The 17,061-nt window shown below is 42.7% G+C and overlaps 1 protein-coding gene and 1 long non-coding RNA gene across 7 annotated transcripts in view; one reads left to right on the forward strand and one right to left on the reverse strand.

Moving 5' to 3' along the window:
- The window catches only part of LOC310761408, a 123,677-nt gene that overhangs the window by 66,945 nt on the left and 39,671 nt on the right, over positions 1–17,061 (reverse strand). The gene's annotated exons all lie outside the window — the stretch shown is intronic.
- IFNAR2 (interferon alpha and beta receptor subunit 2) lies at positions 56–16,920 on the forward strand. 6 transcript variants are annotated; one of them, XM_083611189.1, is made up of 14 exons: positions 118–933; positions 1,120–2,492; positions 3,065–3,177; positions 3,918–4,014; positions 4,906–4,964; positions 7,500–7,541; positions 7,675–7,795; positions 8,999–9,070; positions 9,315–9,395; positions 10,805–10,977; positions 11,835–11,977; positions 12,591–12,753; positions 12,987–13,108; positions 13,928–16,920. In XM_083611189.1, the coding sequence occupies exons 5-14, from the start codon at positions 4,922–4,924 to the stop codon at positions 14,654–14,656; spliced, it is 1,689 nt and encodes a 562-aa protein (XP_083467315.1). In that variant the 5' UTR covers positions 118–933; positions 1,120–2,492; positions 3,065–3,177; positions 3,918–4,014; positions 4,906–4,921; the 3' UTR covers positions 14,657–16,920. The 6 variants fall into 6 exon arrangements, with proteins under 6 accessions (XP_083467313.1, XP_083467318.1, XP_083467317.1 ...); XM_083611187.1 differs by lacking the exon at positions 1,120–2,492 and having other exon boundaries at positions 56–220; XM_083611191.1 differs by lacking the exon at positions 1,120–2,492 and having other exon boundaries at positions 88–220; positions 3,075–3,177.

Consider the following 17,061-nt stretch of genomic DNA (forward strand, 5'->3'; position numbering starts at 1 on the left):
CTTCCTTCCAACCAGGCCCCAGTCAGTCCCGTCCCCCCCGCAAGCAGAGCAGACAAAGGCCCGCCTTCCCCCCTGACGGCCCGACCCCTTTGTTTTCGCTTTCGGATCCGGCGGAGGCGCCTCGGCTGCCGAGCGAGCGACATGGCATCCGCCTGGAGGAGAGCCTCGAGGGCTCGGCCGCTGCAGCGGTGCAGGCGGCGGGGCGCTCGGGCGCGGCCAGGTGAGCGACTTCGAAGGGGAGGCAGGCGAGGACGAGACGCCCGAGTGTCCGCGGGTGAAGCGAGGCTGGCGGGGTCGGGCTGGGGCTGTGGCGGGTCCCCCGCGCAGCCAGGAGCTACTCGGCGAGGCGGGGGAGGCCGGGACAAGCCGGGCTCCTCCGCCGACCCTCGCAGAGATCGGGCCTTGCAGGCTGGCAAGGAAGGGGAAGGAGGGGAGAAAGTTAGCGAGGGATGGCGGCGCTCATGCGTCGTCTAGCGCCGCCTCGCGGGACGAAACGGGCGCCCATTTAGTGCCCCCACGCACGACTCGGCTTGAACTCCGTGGGGAGACCCGTTTCCGAAGGAAATGGCAGCTGAAATAAACGGGCTGGTCCCCTGAGCTGAAGCCTTAATGATGATGATCCATCCAGATGCTGGTTATTTGTGGCTGCTGGCTTGTGTTTAAAGTCTCTCTGGATTTTGTATTGTATTCTGTTTTGTGAGCTGCCCTGACCTATAATGAGGGAAGGGCAAGGTGTAAAATCTGTGTAAGAAGCAAAGAAACAGTTCCTCCTAGAAGATTATTTGTTGTTTTTAAGCCCATTGATTTCAGTGGGTTTCAATGAGCTTAAGTTTGAAAGGCAGACGTGCTAGTAAGGGCATTGGACCTCACTGCTAGGATGAAGCCACAAGACGGCTCATAAATTTGGTATTAAAGAAGTATCTTATTCTATTAGCAAGTGTGGCTTAGCTTCTAGGCAAATTCTGGCTGTGCTAGCAATCCAAAAGAAAAAAAAGAAGCCTGGAAACAGTACTGAAAAATGAATCTTTATCAAGTAATAATTGTGCCCAAGCCTTTTGCTTGTTGACAGCCGTCTTCAGGGGTATAAGATTAAGGTTCTGCTGACAACAGAAATTCTAGAAGGTTGTCATCAACCAAATGTGTGAGGCATTTTAATTGTTTTAATTGTTAATTAATTTAATTGTTTTAATTGTTTGAATTCAACCAAATGTGTGAGGCATTTTAATTTGTTATTATTTGAAATAAGATGGATTCTTCAGTACAGTACCACGTTTCTCTCTCTCTCTCTCTCTCTCTCTCTTGCTTCCTTTGATTTTGGGGGCTGCCCCCATTTCCCCCTTCGCTGATAATTGGGAAGGCATTAAAAATCCGGTGAATGGATAGCTATGCTAAAAGCCTGGGAAGGACCTTATTGTTTATTGTGCATCATGCTACTTACCTATGGACCTGCATTAATGGGAAGACGCCAGTGAATCTTGTGTGAATTTTATGTTAACAGTGTAGATCCTCTGGCCTTTGTGCCTTGTTAGGTCTAGGAATCTGTTTTCCTTAAGCCATGGTCACCTTCCTCACACTTAATGTCATATAGGCTGTCGGATGTGGCACAGGCAAAGTTGTCATTGCAAAGGAAAAAATTGAGATGCTTTAAGTGAGCATTGGATTGTTCCTTGGGAAGTGAAGCTTGTATTCAGCATCTTTCCTACATGGCCAAATTTTTATTTTGTGGGCTGGTTTTAATTCAGGCCATTGTGTGAAGGAAATTATCTCACCTGACATTATGGCCCTGCCCTCCTGGCAGAGTGGCCATTGTCTGGATCCCTATCTCTGGTTTATGTGAATGAGAAAACATGGCAACTACCATCATGCTTAATTTAATCCTAAAAGTCGTTACAGAGCATTTTTGAAATATACAGCTTTCTTCGTTCAATCTCTGTATTCACAAAATCATAGAATTATAGAGTTGGAAGGGACCACAATTCCTTTTGCCTCAAAGGGCTGTTGGCTTGTCATGTGAAAGGAAGACACGTAGTGCAATTTTAAATGTGTTTACTGTACTCAAAATTGAGGCCCTGTGGTTTCATTGCCACTCACTTCCTGTACGTCTCTTCTTGTGAAAGGGAAATGGTGATTACTTAAACATTACAGTATTGTCTTTAGATGTGTGAGTTTCACCAGAAACCAGGGTATTTTCCTGATGCTTTCAACCTTATACCAAGCACCTCATGTGAAAGTTTTTAAAAGTAAGTTTGGTGTTTAATTAATTTGATGCCTTCTTAAGTGTAGTCTCAAACAGAGGACAGGACTCATTTTGTAGTAGAAGGTGTTGAGATGCAGCTCATCTTGTATTAAGGCTGAAGATATTTGAATGGGGGAAAGTCGATGGAGAGAGAAATCTCCAAATGCTCCCTGCCTTCTTTCTCTCTGACATCTGAAGCAGAGATTAGACATCTTCCTTTTGTAATACGCTTCTGCAGACATCAAAATATGAGCAGGTGTAGTTTATGCTGCAAATACTAACTTCTCTTAATGTGGGGTCACTCACTGATCAGAATTAAAAAGAAAATGGGACTGGCTGATTTAGAGGACAAAGCTTTTGTCAGGGTGCATCCACAAATGATATTTAAAATGGTGTTTACACAATCCAGGGCACTCAGATTATTAGAAAAGTCAGCTAGTAAAAAAATAATAATATGCACAACAGAGAGTCTCCCTTACCATATCTACTAGCATACCAGCAAAGGGCAAAGCAAGTTAAGGGTCAGGATACAATCATGCAGTAGATATCCCCCCCCCCCCCCAACTTGGCTTAGTCTCAGATTAGGGAAGGGATTTGCAGTGGCAGGAGGGATTCTGGAACCAAGTCTAGCTGCATTGATGAAAGAATGGAGGAGTGTGGAATTTCTCCCTTCTCACACTTCACAGAAAGAGAGAAAACATTCCTGCACACACTTGGGTTGTCTAAGGAATCTACACACATGTACAGCTAACTTAAAACTGGACTATGCTTCTAGCCAGGAACAGTTCAGGGGGGAAAGAGAGACAAACATTTATTTTGCCACTTCAGTCTTTCCCAGGAATTGCATGATGGTGTAGCTGCAGTTAACAGGTGTTGCAGCTTGCTGTGTGTCTGCTTGTCAAGGACATCACAAGGAACCATATCACTGGCCTACTGTGAAGGCATTTACAAAATGTTTGTCTTAAACTAGAGTAAAAGAATATGGTACCTGTTTATCATATGGGCTGAATTTAGATGTCATGCTAAGCCATTAACTATGATTAAATAAACCCTGTGCACAAGCTCCATGCCGGTGAATAGAGCACTTCTGTTTTCTCCTTCCTTAAATGAGTAGGATCACAAACCACATCTAAAGCCATGCTTGAGATTTATTTATCACAAGCAAATCAACATTCAGAAGCCAAGAACAAAGCTTAGGGTCAGATCATGGTTTGGAGAGAACTAAATGTGCTGGTTCAAAAGTAACACAAAGCCAGTAACACCATAGTTTGTATTCTCACTTGACTGAATGAGGAGTAAAGCAGGAGAGCTGAGCCTATGAGTGCTGGTATGACATCTCATGTGCAGGATCATTTGCTGAACCATAGTTAATGACCTAATATTCTTTCTGAATGTGGATGTGTTTACCTGTTGTCCAATTTCGTTGGTTATTTTTACATGCTGTGTTTCAAGCTGTTCCTGAACCCTATGAAGGGAATAGGCACAAGGTTGATTTCCCATTTGACAAAGGAGTACCTGTTTAAGGAAAATCCCAAACTGTATTGTGTGTACAAGAATACTCCAAGCCTGCCAGTAACTTTGCCTCCTGAGAAGTCAGACTAAAGATATTACGCTGTATTTTAGTGTTAACCGTTCAGGTTGAACATTGTTTTTATCTGAAAAGCGTTTCATTTGATTGCAGATGCAAGAGTTACGTCAGCAGTAGGGATCACCCAGTAGGATGTGATTTTAAACTATGATGGCACTTTCCATGGGACCACTGCATTTCTGCAAACCTGGTGAGTTAAACCTAGAAAGAATTGAGCTCTTTGGGTCCCCATCACTTCATTTGCTTCTTGTTTGAGCAGCCTTCAGAGGCTCCTGCTTCTTCTTTGCCAAATAAATTTGATTCTCAATTTCTGCTGTTTTCCCAATAACAAATCTACTCAGTTGAATCCAGGAGTAGCCAGCAGGGAGGTGAGCTGTTGTGGGCCTAGCCTCCAAGCAGCAGCAGCATCACTGCCTGGTACTAGGGCAGAGCAGGAGAGTAGCAAGGCTACGGCTGTGGAGGTACGCAAATGGAAACAATAAGTTGCTTCTGGCAGGGCTCCTGCACAACCCTGACCTCCACCTGCCTCCACACCATTCTGATATTTGGTGGTGATGCTGCTGCCATCGGGTTAGGTCCGCCTTTTGGCCCTCCCAGTCATGGCTGAAGGTGAGTATTAAGTGAAAACTGTGTAAGGGTAATTTTAACACACACACACCCTCCAAAAGGAGAGAAGGTTGGAGACTTTGCCCCCATATCCTTAGACTTGCTGTAAGTTTAGACATGGAAAGCAAACCATTGAACTTGCTGACTCTGCACCTGTGGTTGCGCCACACATTTATTCTGCAGATATTGTAGAAGCTCTTTCAGGGAACTGTACTTGTGATTTGCTAATACACTAGGCTGTAAACAGAAGAAAGAGGATCCTTTAGTTTACTCTCAGAATTCATTAAAAAAGCTGTTTCCCATTGTAAGCAGAAAAGAACTCTGTCTCGTACAGAGCAGAAAGCTTGTTTTACTGCCTGCCTGAATGCCTGTTTTTAAAATTTGAAGATCCTCTTTGTATTCTAAGCTTTGTACTGCCCCTCATTGATCTTAAATGCATCTGCATCCTGTTTGTTTGTGCTCTTCCTGCTTCTAGGATGCGGTTTTAAACTATGATGGCATTTTTCATGGGACCACTACATTTCTACAAATTTGGTGAGTTCAGTCTAGAAATAATTTAATAGTTTAGGCTCCCAACCCTCCTTTCTTGTCTCAGCTACAGGTTCTTTTTCTTTGCCAAATAAATTTGATTATTAACTTCTGCTAATCATAGATGGCTCAGTGAAGACAACTTTCACCAAGAAGTGAAAATACATCGAGACTGCCTGAGTCTCTTGCCATAAGGGGGAAATGTACTTGTGTTCAGTCACTAAAAGAGATGGAATCACGAAGCTAAAACTAAGCATTTAAAAATTCCATTTAGGTCAATGGGATACACCTAAGGAATGTGCAGCCTCATCCTGTGCGTGTTTACTCAGAAGCAAGTTTCACTAAATTTGTGGTTTTTGCTTGAAACCACAAGGAAACACCTGTAACATCACGGTTGTGTCAGGAGTCCTGCAACAATGGCATTCCTGTTTTTGAAAGGCGTTTTAGCCATTCTTTGTCAGTTTTTGGACTTTCTCTTGTTAAAATAATATAAGGGAGACTTAAGTAATTTTACTGCAGTATGAGCTATGTTAGGCAGAAGCATTCTCCATCTGACGAATTAGAGCCAATGACCCTCCTCTCCCATTTCAATTAATTATGTTGCAGTCTTACAGATGAGTGGCATAATAAGGTGGTTGCACCTCGTTTTGGGGGGTGTATTTTGTGATTTTAATGCAACTACTTTCACAGCTGAACTGCCCAGCTAGTTTCCCTGCTCATTTTTGTATGTAGTTGTAGTATAAACTTAAATGGCGCTTTCAGCTGTATGCACAGTTCTCCTCTTTAAGAAAACGCAACACGGCTTTGTGGGATGGTGGCCTCAGCCCCTGAGGTGACACAGCACTTATTGCCCTTTGATTCTGCGGACTGGCAGAATTAACACTGCTGTTAAAGGTGTACTTCAGATTGAGATCCACCGCAGTACTGATAGTATAAAGGTAAAAAGTCCCATCTGAATAGATCTGCAGTCCTGCTTCTGGTTCACGTAGTCCTCTTAGCCAATGCTGTTTACACCTGTTTATGATGTTTCTTTTTGCAAAAAGAATGAGGAAAAGGAAGGACATGTTCAAATCAGGCTTTAACATGTATTGCACCGGATCTTTGTTTTTTGGTGATTTGTGTGCCATTTCCAAAAAATACTGCTTGGAGGATCAATACGTTGTTTAATACATATCAACAAATGGAGAACTGGTATGAAAATATCCTATAAATTAAATGTGATATGTGTCGTCGTACAGATAACAGGAAACTTTGTATACAGAGATACTATAGTAAGAAATGGAGGTCATTTCACTGAAGCGCTACCCATAGTTATTTACACCCTGTCAGACTGAAATTCCTCTTCCCCACACTGTTTGACCATCCTTTGAGTATCTCATCCGTTGTAACCCCTTTCAGCAACTTTCTCAAAAGCACATCTACCCTGTTTTAAAGCATTGATGACAGACAGAGATAATTATTCAAAATCTAGGGTTGTTGGTCCATATGCTTAAATAGAAACAGTAAAATGGGTAAGGCGAAACAGCTTTTGGTGAAGGACCCTAACAACCATCTGGCAGCATGAAGCTAAACAGAAAGTAGCAGAAAGGCCAATATTTAGCATGTCTTCTGTTACAAGTGTGATGTTGGGGAAGTAGAAAGGCCACCACCTTTTAAGGGTTCTGACTTAACACTAGCAACTCATAGATATGTATGAAGAAGAAGAGGAAGAGTTTGGACTTGATATCCCGCCTTTCACTCCCCTTAAGGAGTCTCAAAGCGGCTAACAATCTCCTCTCCCTTCCTCCCCCACAACAAACACTCTGTGAGGTGAGTGGGGCTGAGAGACTTCAAAGAAGTGTGACTGGCCCAAGGTCACCCAGCAGCTGAATGTGGAGGAGCGGAGACGCGAACCCAGTTCGCCAGATTATGAGTCCACCGCTCTTAACCACTACACCACACTGGGTGTATACTTTTCGCCCTATCTGAGCAGATACTGCGCATGTTCTCACCCCAACCAGCTATGGGGGTCCCCATGCAGAAGCTATATTACTTCTTTGTGGGTGGGATCTGTCTGCTCTGATTGCAACAACAACCACCTCCCCATGGTCCACACAAGCAGAAATTTGAACCTGCAGAATAAATTATGCTAATTTACATTGTACTTACTTGGCATGATTTATATCGATAGCTGCATATATAGAAACTTGAAATACTTTGGACACAATTGGAGATTTAAAACCTAGGAAGGAGAAAGATTGAAATGTGGGGTTGGAAGGAGGTGGAGTATAGATTGCTTAGAACTAGGAGCCATAGAGGAGGAGAGGGGGAATAGAGGTGACTAGCCCCTCTCAAGGTCGCCCTGACTTAGCACACATTTTCAAACTTCCCCAAAAGTCCACTTCCACCCCCCCCCATTTGGAGTGATAGCAACAAATCTTGTCTTTTGAGTTCTTTTCCCAGGAAGTACATTCCACTCGGCATACAAACAGTGTTATGTATGTTTTCTACATTGAACAGATTTTATTCCCCCCCTCATGTATATATTGTTTTAATTTATAGTGTACCTCGGTGCTCTGATTTCTGCTCTGTGCAATTTAATTGGTAAGTATTTTTAAAGTACTTAACATTTGCTGCCAGGTTCACATTGTATTTTGTTGGGAATGAGCAGCAAGATACACAGCTATTTCATCATGTATGATTGATGAACTTTGTATATTCTATTTTGCCCCACAAGAAACATCTGCTGAACTCAAGTTGAAAATGAAGGCAGAGGATTTTGAGTACATTTTAACATGGGAAGCTGGAAATAATACAGGGACAGCCACATGCTACAATGTGATGTATAAAGAGAGAAGGTACCTATGCTTTTCCTAAAATGTATTCCCACGTTTTTTAAATTATTATGAATGACTGATATATGGTACAAGATCATTTTGGTTTGGATGTATCTAGTTAAGGTCCTGTCATTTGAAGAACAGAAACCAAGAGTTCTTTGGAAGCTTAAAGACTTAACAGATTTGATATGGCATGTGATTTTGCAGACTGCGTTCCACTTTATCAGAGGCATGAACTATTATCCTTAGAAGATATATATACACATGGCTGTAGAGGGGGAAACCTGCACATGTGGGGTCACATGAAGTTCAATACATGCTAAGTCAAGCCAAACTTTGATGGAAGCAAATTAACAGCAATAAGGGGGGGGGGGGAGCTAACACGAATAAGAGTGCAATCCGGACCCCAGTGGGATGGCAGTGGGGCTTGGCAGAGTGTCAAAGCCACACCACATCCAGAGTCCCATTGATTTCACCAGCTAGGGTGGAAGGTGGGGTCAGGGGCAGGAAAATTGTGTTTTGTTGCTGTGACAACTCCAGTTTGGAATGACAGGTGGGGCTGGATTGGGCCTGTTTCCACATCTGACTGGTAGCTGGGCCGGCATTTGATGCCTCTGGTAAAGTGGATTCTCAGTCATGAAAATTTATCCCATAAGTAATTTACTTAGTTTCCAAAATGTTACAAGACTCTTTGTTGGTCTTGCTGCAATAGACCTGCAGTGCTATCCTTTCTACGTCTTCTCAGAAGTCAGTCTCATTGCAATGAGAGTCCCAGGCAAGTGGGCATCTGACTGCAGTCTTAAGACAGCAGTCATGAAATGGTCAGCATGGAAACAAAATAGAAAAGATCCAAAACCAGACATTCACATGAGGCTGCATTAACTGTTATTTAGGTATCAAGCTATGCTGAGGCCTCATAGGAGAACAGCCATTTCAGGTTTGTGTTTCCTGTTGATGCAGCTATAATAACCAGCTGTTACTCAAGTCTGCCTCATAGTTCTCAGGAAGGTAAGAGAGATGAGACCTGGACTTGGGTGAGGTGACAGCATTTAGCCATTAGGAAGCAAACACCCCTCTATTTGGTCAATTAACAAAGCACATTATCTGATTTGCACATAAACTAACATAAGGGAAGAGTCACAGGTTGATCTTCCTACAGAGTTCCTCACAGGAGACAGATAAGAATAAATTAATCCTCCAATATGCTTCTCTCCCCTTTGAAAGCTCAGTTTGTCCTTGGCTATCAAAATCAGCGGGAAGAAACCAGGTGCATGATTCTTCTTTCAGTAAGTCCAAGTAAGTAAGGCATATTTTAGTAGTCAGTACTCATCGTATATGTTTGTCCTTGTGACGTTTCCCAATCAGGGCAAACTTGGGGGCAAATTCCCAGGGGAAATCTAACATGTTTCTGAATGGAAGCACAAGTAATTGAATTCTAGGAGCAATTGGTAGCTGGTCCTGGAAAAGAAATTATGTTTGGGGGTTGCTCTCCCCTGGGAACTTGCTTCAGACAGACACCCTCTCTTCTCCTTCTTGCCAGGTCCCAGCAAAATGAGGCTCCAGTATCTGGGGAGCTGGCCATTTGTCCAGCTGGTGCATGGTCCAAAAGCAGCAAAGACCGGTAAGCACTCAAAGGCAAGCAGATGTTGAGATCCAAGGCAATATGTAGGAACTAGGCACAGTCCTCACACAAGATGAGATGCAGCGGCTGAGACGCAGACTCCAAGGCTAGGGCAAGGGCAGGAAACCTGAGGCCCTCCACATCTTGCTCAACTCAAACACCCATCATTCTGTACTATCTGCTGTGTGGGCTTGGGCTGATGAGAGTTGACATTCCACAGCATGTGGAGGGCCCCAGGTTCTTCAGTCCTTGGCTATGCCTTAATGTGGCCTGGTACACAAGGGTTGGCTTTGGGTCCAGCTGACAATACTCAGGAAGTACTGCAGCCTAGAGGACTAACTTGAACTACAGTGTTCAGTCTTGGCTGGAGCCAAAGTCCCAGTGGTGCAGCATGAGAAAAATATACACCTCTGTTTGCCTCTATTGGCCTGCCAGTCAGTTTAATCAGGCCCCTGTGGGCAGTTTATTTCCTGGGGTAAAATCCTTTAAAAAGGTCAACAACTTCAATCCTAAAAAAAGGGCAACAACTTTGGGTCGGCCGTCACGGCCCTTCACTTCATCAAATCTGGCCCTCTTTGAAAAAAGTTTGGACACCACTGCCCTATCCCCTGTAAAGAAGAGATGGTCTTGGGATGTTTGTGGCAAAGAAACACAGGATGGAAATGAGAAAGGCAACCGTTAGTAGGAACTGAGCAAGAAAGAGCAGAGGGAAGGAGCTACTTGGTTCTGGAGATAGACAAGACCTTTGGATTGGCTGGGGATATGCATCCATAAACTGGATAAATATTGAGTCATCTGCACGCTAAGAGAGGAATTGCCCCTCCTGCACTGCCTTCCCACAGACCTAAAAGCCATCTCTCTCACTCTGCCCACCCACAAATACAGCCCTCTGCCCTTTTCTCATCACTGGAGGTGGCAGTAGAGGAGTCCAAGGGAAGCATTTGTGAGTCGAGGACCCTCCACCCGCATAGAATTATAATAAGACACACAGACACATTATTTTAGGTTAATGGGCAAAATTAGGCCACAACTTTTATTGGTTACAGCATGTGAGTAGTACTGGCTTAGGCATTGGATTAAACAGCAATACACGACTCCACCCCACACAGCCGGGAGTCATAACAGGGTTAACAACCAATGGGAGGAGCTTGTTGATGCAAATACAACTGGAAGCTCCCCCATGACGTCACCAAGGTACCACAGTATTTGAAAAGCCACCAAATGTACATTTGCACTGACATCCTTCTCACAGAATGGGACACTTCATATCAAATTAGGGGATGAGGGTGAGTAAATATATGCTTCATCTCACTCCGGCATTCTGGACAACTTTCATGTGACGCTTTTGAATTTCTGCTTTATATCCAGTTGGGAAGTACTGATTGGCTCCTTCTTGTTTCCATTTACAGTTATCCCAGACCGAATATGAAGATTGTCGCAGAGTGTTCCAATATCACACGTTCATTCTGTAACTTGACAAAAGAGTTCACAGATCCCTGCAAGGCATACATAATTGTAGTGGATCAGGTCACAGAAAGTGGAGTACATTATTCAGCTATTCAGTTCAGTCCATATGCTGACAGTAAGTAATTTGCTCCTTATTTATGTTTGAAGCACATGCCTTATGCTTCCTATAAGTCCTTGTCAACCACACAGGTTTCACACTGGCCAAGGCAGAAGGTAGAGGCCAGTTGTCAACCCCCACTAGGTCAGCTCCCAGCAGGCTCCAAAGCTGTCAGTGCCCTGCCCCATGGGCGGAGGGAACGCACTACCACTGGCACCATGGGAGAGGGAGGTGCCATCATGGCTGCCCCCCCGGACACGCGCCGCGCACCCTCCCACTGCGAACAGTGCGCCACGCCCCTGGGACGTGCGCCAGCCCCGCCTCTGCCTGCTCACCGCCCCCCGGTGCCAGAGCATGCAGAGCCCTGGCACCAGCAACCTCATGCAATTCTAGCCCCCCAAACCCCCAAGACTCGCTCCTTCTTCAGTATATTATTTTCAGTTATTTAGATCATTATTCTTTAAGTGCCAAGAGGTCCCGAGGTCCTGACAAGCTTTATCTCTAGCTCTCTATGGGCATCCTCTTGCTTTTCAATGGAATGAATGGCAAACTACACCCCACTAAGATCAGAACACAGGACTAGGTGCCATATTCAGAGCAGGCTTTCGGGAGCAGAAATGAGGATCAAAGAAGGCTGAAGGCCAACAAGTTAAGAGGCTTAAAGGTCGGTTTGGGGAAATTTCTAATCAATAGAAGCCCCGCCGTACCTATTTAGCCTTCAATCTGAAAGAAGCATACCTGGGAGAACGTATCATTTCATTTGAGACCTTATGTCCAAGTTAGCAGTGCATTGGATTGTAATTTCATTAATTTCTCTAGGGCAGAGCTGCCCAGTCACATTGATTCCTTCTTTTCTTCCTTTCTTTGTTCAACAGCATGCCTAACACCACCCCAGTTTGAGATTTCTGCTTGTCCAAGCTGCGCAAATGTGACAGTGAAACTTTCAGCCTCATTACTTCATGTATACCAAGAGCTTGATTATACGGTCACAGTGATAAGAGACAGTGTCAAGGAAAAGGTCGGTTGCTTATGATTAAAAGGGAAATGGTAGACAGTATCAAAATTAATTCAGTTCATCTGTAAGAAAGCTGCTATTTCTGTTTCTAGTTCAGGTATATCCAAACTTAATAATTCTGCTCCCTGATCCTCCAATCCATGCCTAGAGTTCCTATCTGGGTGGGTTTCACCCATTCACTTCAATGGAGTGGGCAGCTCTCCATGTTTTGCCCTTTCAGTGGCTGTTGACATTGAGATAGACCAGAAGGGCTGTATATATTTTGGAATGCCAGCAGGAATTGCTGGATTGAGATGTTTTGGATTAATAGGGTAGGCCACTTCCCATGCCAGTACTTGAGGATTGGGTATAGCAACAGCTAAACCAGCAGAGTCCAAAGGCCGGAGGCTACATTGGTATTGCTGTGCCTTTGCACTGTTGCTGCAAGAAGAATTGGCAAGGCAAATATTTAGCAGATGAACAGAAATGATAATGTTACTTATATATAGCTTTTTGTATTTCCAGACCAGAGCACTTTAGGAAACATTTTCATAGGTATCCTTTCAATAGTCCATGACATAGGCTAGTGTAATTATCCCCACATTCAATTGTCAATCTTTTTCTTCTTCTTTTCTAGCGTGTTGTCAATACAACCAGACAAGAGAGTTTCCACACTGTCATTGGAGATTTGAGTTTCAATACAAATTATTGTATTGCTGTTGATGTGAGAACAAGTCTAAATAATCCGTGCACTCCGTCTGTCCCCAAATGCCTTATACTCAGCTCCAATAATATATCAGGTATCATGAATTAAGGGGTGGGGAGGAGTTGCAGAGAATTAATTTAAAATTATTATTTTCTTAATTTTAAAAAAACTAATAATTAATTATTGCTTTTAGTATTTCAAGTAATGGTTAAAAAAAAATATTGTGAATTTTGGTAATCTAGTGCTCTGTGTGCCCAATAAAACCAGAGTGTTTCACAATAGCCCCCATATTCATTTTTATTTAATCACCTTCTTTTTATCTTACAGGTCATATTATATTACCAGCGTTGTTTGGCATATTAGTGTCGTTGGCAGTAGTACTCATTCTATTTGTCCTGTATAAAACCGGTGTTATTTGCTTAAGATGGAGGAAATGGCCAAGCGTCTTGGTATGTAGCCTTGAGACGGATTCTTTTTTTAAGATAAATAGCTTAATAAGCTCTACTGTATGTATGTATATAGAATTTTATTTATTTTCTATCTTCTTTTCATGAAACATTCATTGTTGAAAAGACCTAAGGGTCAGTCACAGGGTCAATGCCAGTTTCATAGGGTCAGGTGATATGAGAATTTGCCCTCTCTGCCTGGAGAGCTGCTGTCAGTGATGGACAAATAATCTGACCAGTTTCTCTATCCTGTTAACACTTGATCCTCACTGTGAGAAGTGAGGCAACAGGGAACCAGGCAGAGGGCCTTCTTGGTGGTGGCACACGCCCTGTGGAACGGCCTCCCATCAGATGTCAAGGAAATACACAACTACTGTGTTTGACCTTTAGAAGACATCTGAAGGCAGACCTGTTTAGGGAAGTTTTTAATGTTTGATGTTTTATTGTGTTTGAATATTCTGTTGTTGTTGTTGTTGTTTGATAGGACTTGTAATCAACAGCACCACAACATTTACATTTAGCCTTGTGTCCCGGGTATCTGGCCTCAAGACCATAAAAAGCTGGAATAAATAAGTGAAGAAAGAACCAGACTGTTCAGGGCTTTTTCAACAAAACCCCCTTTATTGAAAATGGAAGCAAATCCCAATGAAAGCCAAAAGATTCTTACATCTGTGGAGGGTTTCGGGATTAAGGCCAAAATATTGACATCCAATTAATATGTATTAATATTAATATTCAACTATGTATCACACCCATATCTTTTTTGAAGGCATCTATTTTATTTTTCACATCTGTAAATTTCAAAATTGTTTTTCTTTTCAGAGCATCACACCAAAATTAGACTATTCCCTTTTTAAATCAGAACCGGAAGAAGTGCACACCGTCCACGTCACCCAACAAAGTAAAAAAAAAGTATGTGGATACGATTCCGATGAAGAGGACAGTGACAGCGTTGCTGGAAATGATGATTTATATACTGCACATGGTTTTTTGGGGCAGACTTCAAAGTCCTGCTCGCAGGAGGACAGCGCAGAGCCACCGTCCCTAGACTGCTCATCCACTATAAGTACAATAGCTGACCCCCAGGATGAGGAAACAGAAAAGCTTCTGCTCATAGGCTGCTCATCTGCTACAAGTGAAATGCCTAAACTTGTAGATGCTGAAGCAGAAAACCTTCCGAATGATATTAGCAAAGAAGAAAGCCCAACAATTCAAATATTTCATCCTTCTCCTGAAGTGGACTCCGCTAATGAGCCAGACCTGGAGTGCAGCAGCTGTTCCAACGTAAACTTAAATACTGTGGTGCTAGGAATATCTGGCAAAAATATGGACATTCCTGCAACATTAAGCCCTTTCGAAGAGGATGCAGCAGACTCGAAAGAGTTGTGTGTTTCTGATGCATTTGAACTGAAACATTTCACTGATGCGCTAGAAATGCAGAACTCTGACATTCATAACCTCTCTTGTTCCTGGCAAAATTCTAATGGGTCTGGAGAAAGTGAGTCATCGGATTCAGAAACGGACTGTGTTGGTGAATACATGAGCAGATGAATCAATGAATGCTCAAGTTAGCATTTTTCAGCTTCCAGTAAAACAATGTATTCCCATGTCATGGGACTGGGTGGGATCTGCTGTCTAATGCTATCAGTATTGTACAAGTACATATGAAAATGCAGCGCTGTTGTTAATTTCTGTAGCATTAATATGGTATGCTCTTCAATGGTTTTTGGCAATCCCATGGACTAATTGTCTTCCAAAATAACAGAGACCTTTCCTGTCTTGAGGATGAATTTCTCTTGTTACAATGATCAACCATTGCACTTGATCATCAAGTGTTCTTAGGCATGATACAACACTTTGCTGGTAATTGTTCCAGAATGGTTCTCCTGTTTTCCTGCCAGTGATCTTTTAGACTCCCAGGGTTCATAGCCCTTTATCTATACCTCAGTTTATTTTGTGAACCGGAATGTTACTGCCATCACATTTAATATCTGTCAACTCACACTTGGACATGCACTTCAGTTGTCCTTTTTCACTGGTCCTATTTGTACCCATGTCTGTTTTTCTTTATGAGGATGAAGTAACTCTCACCCTTCCTTATATTATTGGCAAGCTTTAAACCGGTTCTGTGTGATCCTTTGCTTGACAAGGGCTCCAGCGATGTGGTTAGAAAGGAGGCAAAAAGGTATACTATTGTCCTTGAACTCTTCCTGCCTGTCGTAGTGGGATAATCTTTTATCAGTTTCTCATTCTAGAGAATCTGATTGTAGCAATGGTCTGGAATGGATGTTGCCATCTTCATAACACCCTTGAGTTGCATGAAGTTTAAAACCATTTAATGTGAAGACATTACCCTCAACATTCCTGTAATCAAGACTACGGCCTTCTTCATACTGTGCAAGATCATCATGTTGAACACAGAAATAACGGCTGATGGATGATGAATGTACTAGGCCCCTGCTATAACCTTGTTGGGTCTAAAAAGCTTGTTGCAGCTATTCTGTGCAGGGGGAGAGGGATTTTGAGCAGAGATGTGTTTAATCACCATTTGTCTGCTCCACATTGTCCCTGAAGTGGGCAGGAGCCACTGGCCTTATTTCTGGTCAGGCAACTTCTGTATAGCTTAGTGGTAGGCTCACGAATGCGAGCCTTTAGTGTGATCAACCCAGTCCTACTCTGCCAAGAGAGATTCAGTGAGTGCCTTCTGTGCCAACTTTTAAACGCCTGTTGAAAATGTTTCTATTCCACCTGGCCTGTGCAGGCAATTGAAGAGTATATCCCCCACAATGCTGTACTGATGGTTGTTTTTAATTATTTTTGCCTTAACTTGGTTTTAACTTTTTATTGTTTTACTGTATGGGTTTTTTTTAATATTGTTGTAAACTGCTGTGATTTTTTAAATAATACAATGGTATATAAATCATTTTTATAAATAAATAAGGCAAGAAGGCATGGAGTGAATAGCCATGCCATACAGTTAGAGCAAAACAAATGTAACTTTTGCTCAATGGATTTGTATAGCAGCTCTCTAAACAGTTACTGTAAAGATGTTCCATGCAGAGGCACAGGAAGGGCTTATTTTAAAACAGCTTGAACATTAACCATTACAGGAAATGAAAACAACATGGGGAAAAGCATCCAGCTAAACCAGGCCTAAACTATGCCAGTGTTTGGCAACTTCTGTTCCCGGAGTCTGGATGCATAGCAGCCTGTTAGCATTTTTCTTCATTTTAGCATTCTTTGCAAGCTTTATTTGCACGCGTTATTTTAAATGTATCCTCCCAACATTTTGGGCAGTCAGAAAGGCAGGAGACTTCTTTTTCGGTTTCTCTTTTGTGTAATTTCTTGGGACTTCTCCTACAATAGTGTTTAGGTTTTACTTTCCTCTTAGATGTCAGGTTCTTGGACTGAACAGTGGACTTTTCTGTGATCTTCTGATCCTCCTTGTCAGAACAAACTAAAACTCTTTGACAACCCCAAACAGGACACAAAATGGTTTAAACAGTTTCATTCCTTCACAGTGGGAAAGAGGAACACCCTTCTTTGCAATGTTCTGTTTGATTTCTGAGAACAATTGCCTGCTTCATGGGAGCAGACCTGCTGTCCAGTACTTGAAAGAGCAGGTTGAAGTTCTTGCCATAACTGGACTAAGGAAAAATAATGCCAGAATATTTTCTTACCCAGCGGAAGTTCTTGCAGTTACCTCAGTATTATATGTATTTTCTCTGTACCTATTTTAAAGGATTAATAATTTTGTATGTCTTGAAGTATCATAACTGTACTCACTTTGCACATAAGTTTTACTAAAGTAATCTAATTATTTTGTTCACTTCATTTTCCTTGTGGTACATAACCCTTTGTGAGGAAGGCATGGGCTAATCTATTGGGAAAACTGAGTTGCACAGCTAATTTTACACAGAGGAGACCTACTGAAACGAATAGACCTAACTTAGCCA

The sequence above is a fragment of the Podarcis filfolensis genome (genome assembly GCF_964270895.1).
Source record: "Podarcis filfolensis genome assembly, chromosome: 4".
NCBI lineage: Eukaryota > Metazoa > Chordata > Lepidosauria > Squamata > Lacertidae > Podarcis > Podarcis filfolensis.

Coding starts and splice junctions, on each gene's coding strand:
- IFNAR2 (XM_083611187.1), top strand. CDS start 4,922: ATGATGGCATTTTTCATGGGACCACTACATTTCTACAAATTTG. Junction 4,965..7,499: donor ACTACATTTCTACAAATTTG/GTGAGTTCAGTC, acceptor TTTAATTTATAG/TGTACCTCGGTGCTCTGATT. Junction 9,396..10,804: donor TCCAAAAGCAGCAAAGACCG/GTAAGCACTCAA, acceptor TTCCATTTACAG/TTATCCCAGACCGAATATGA.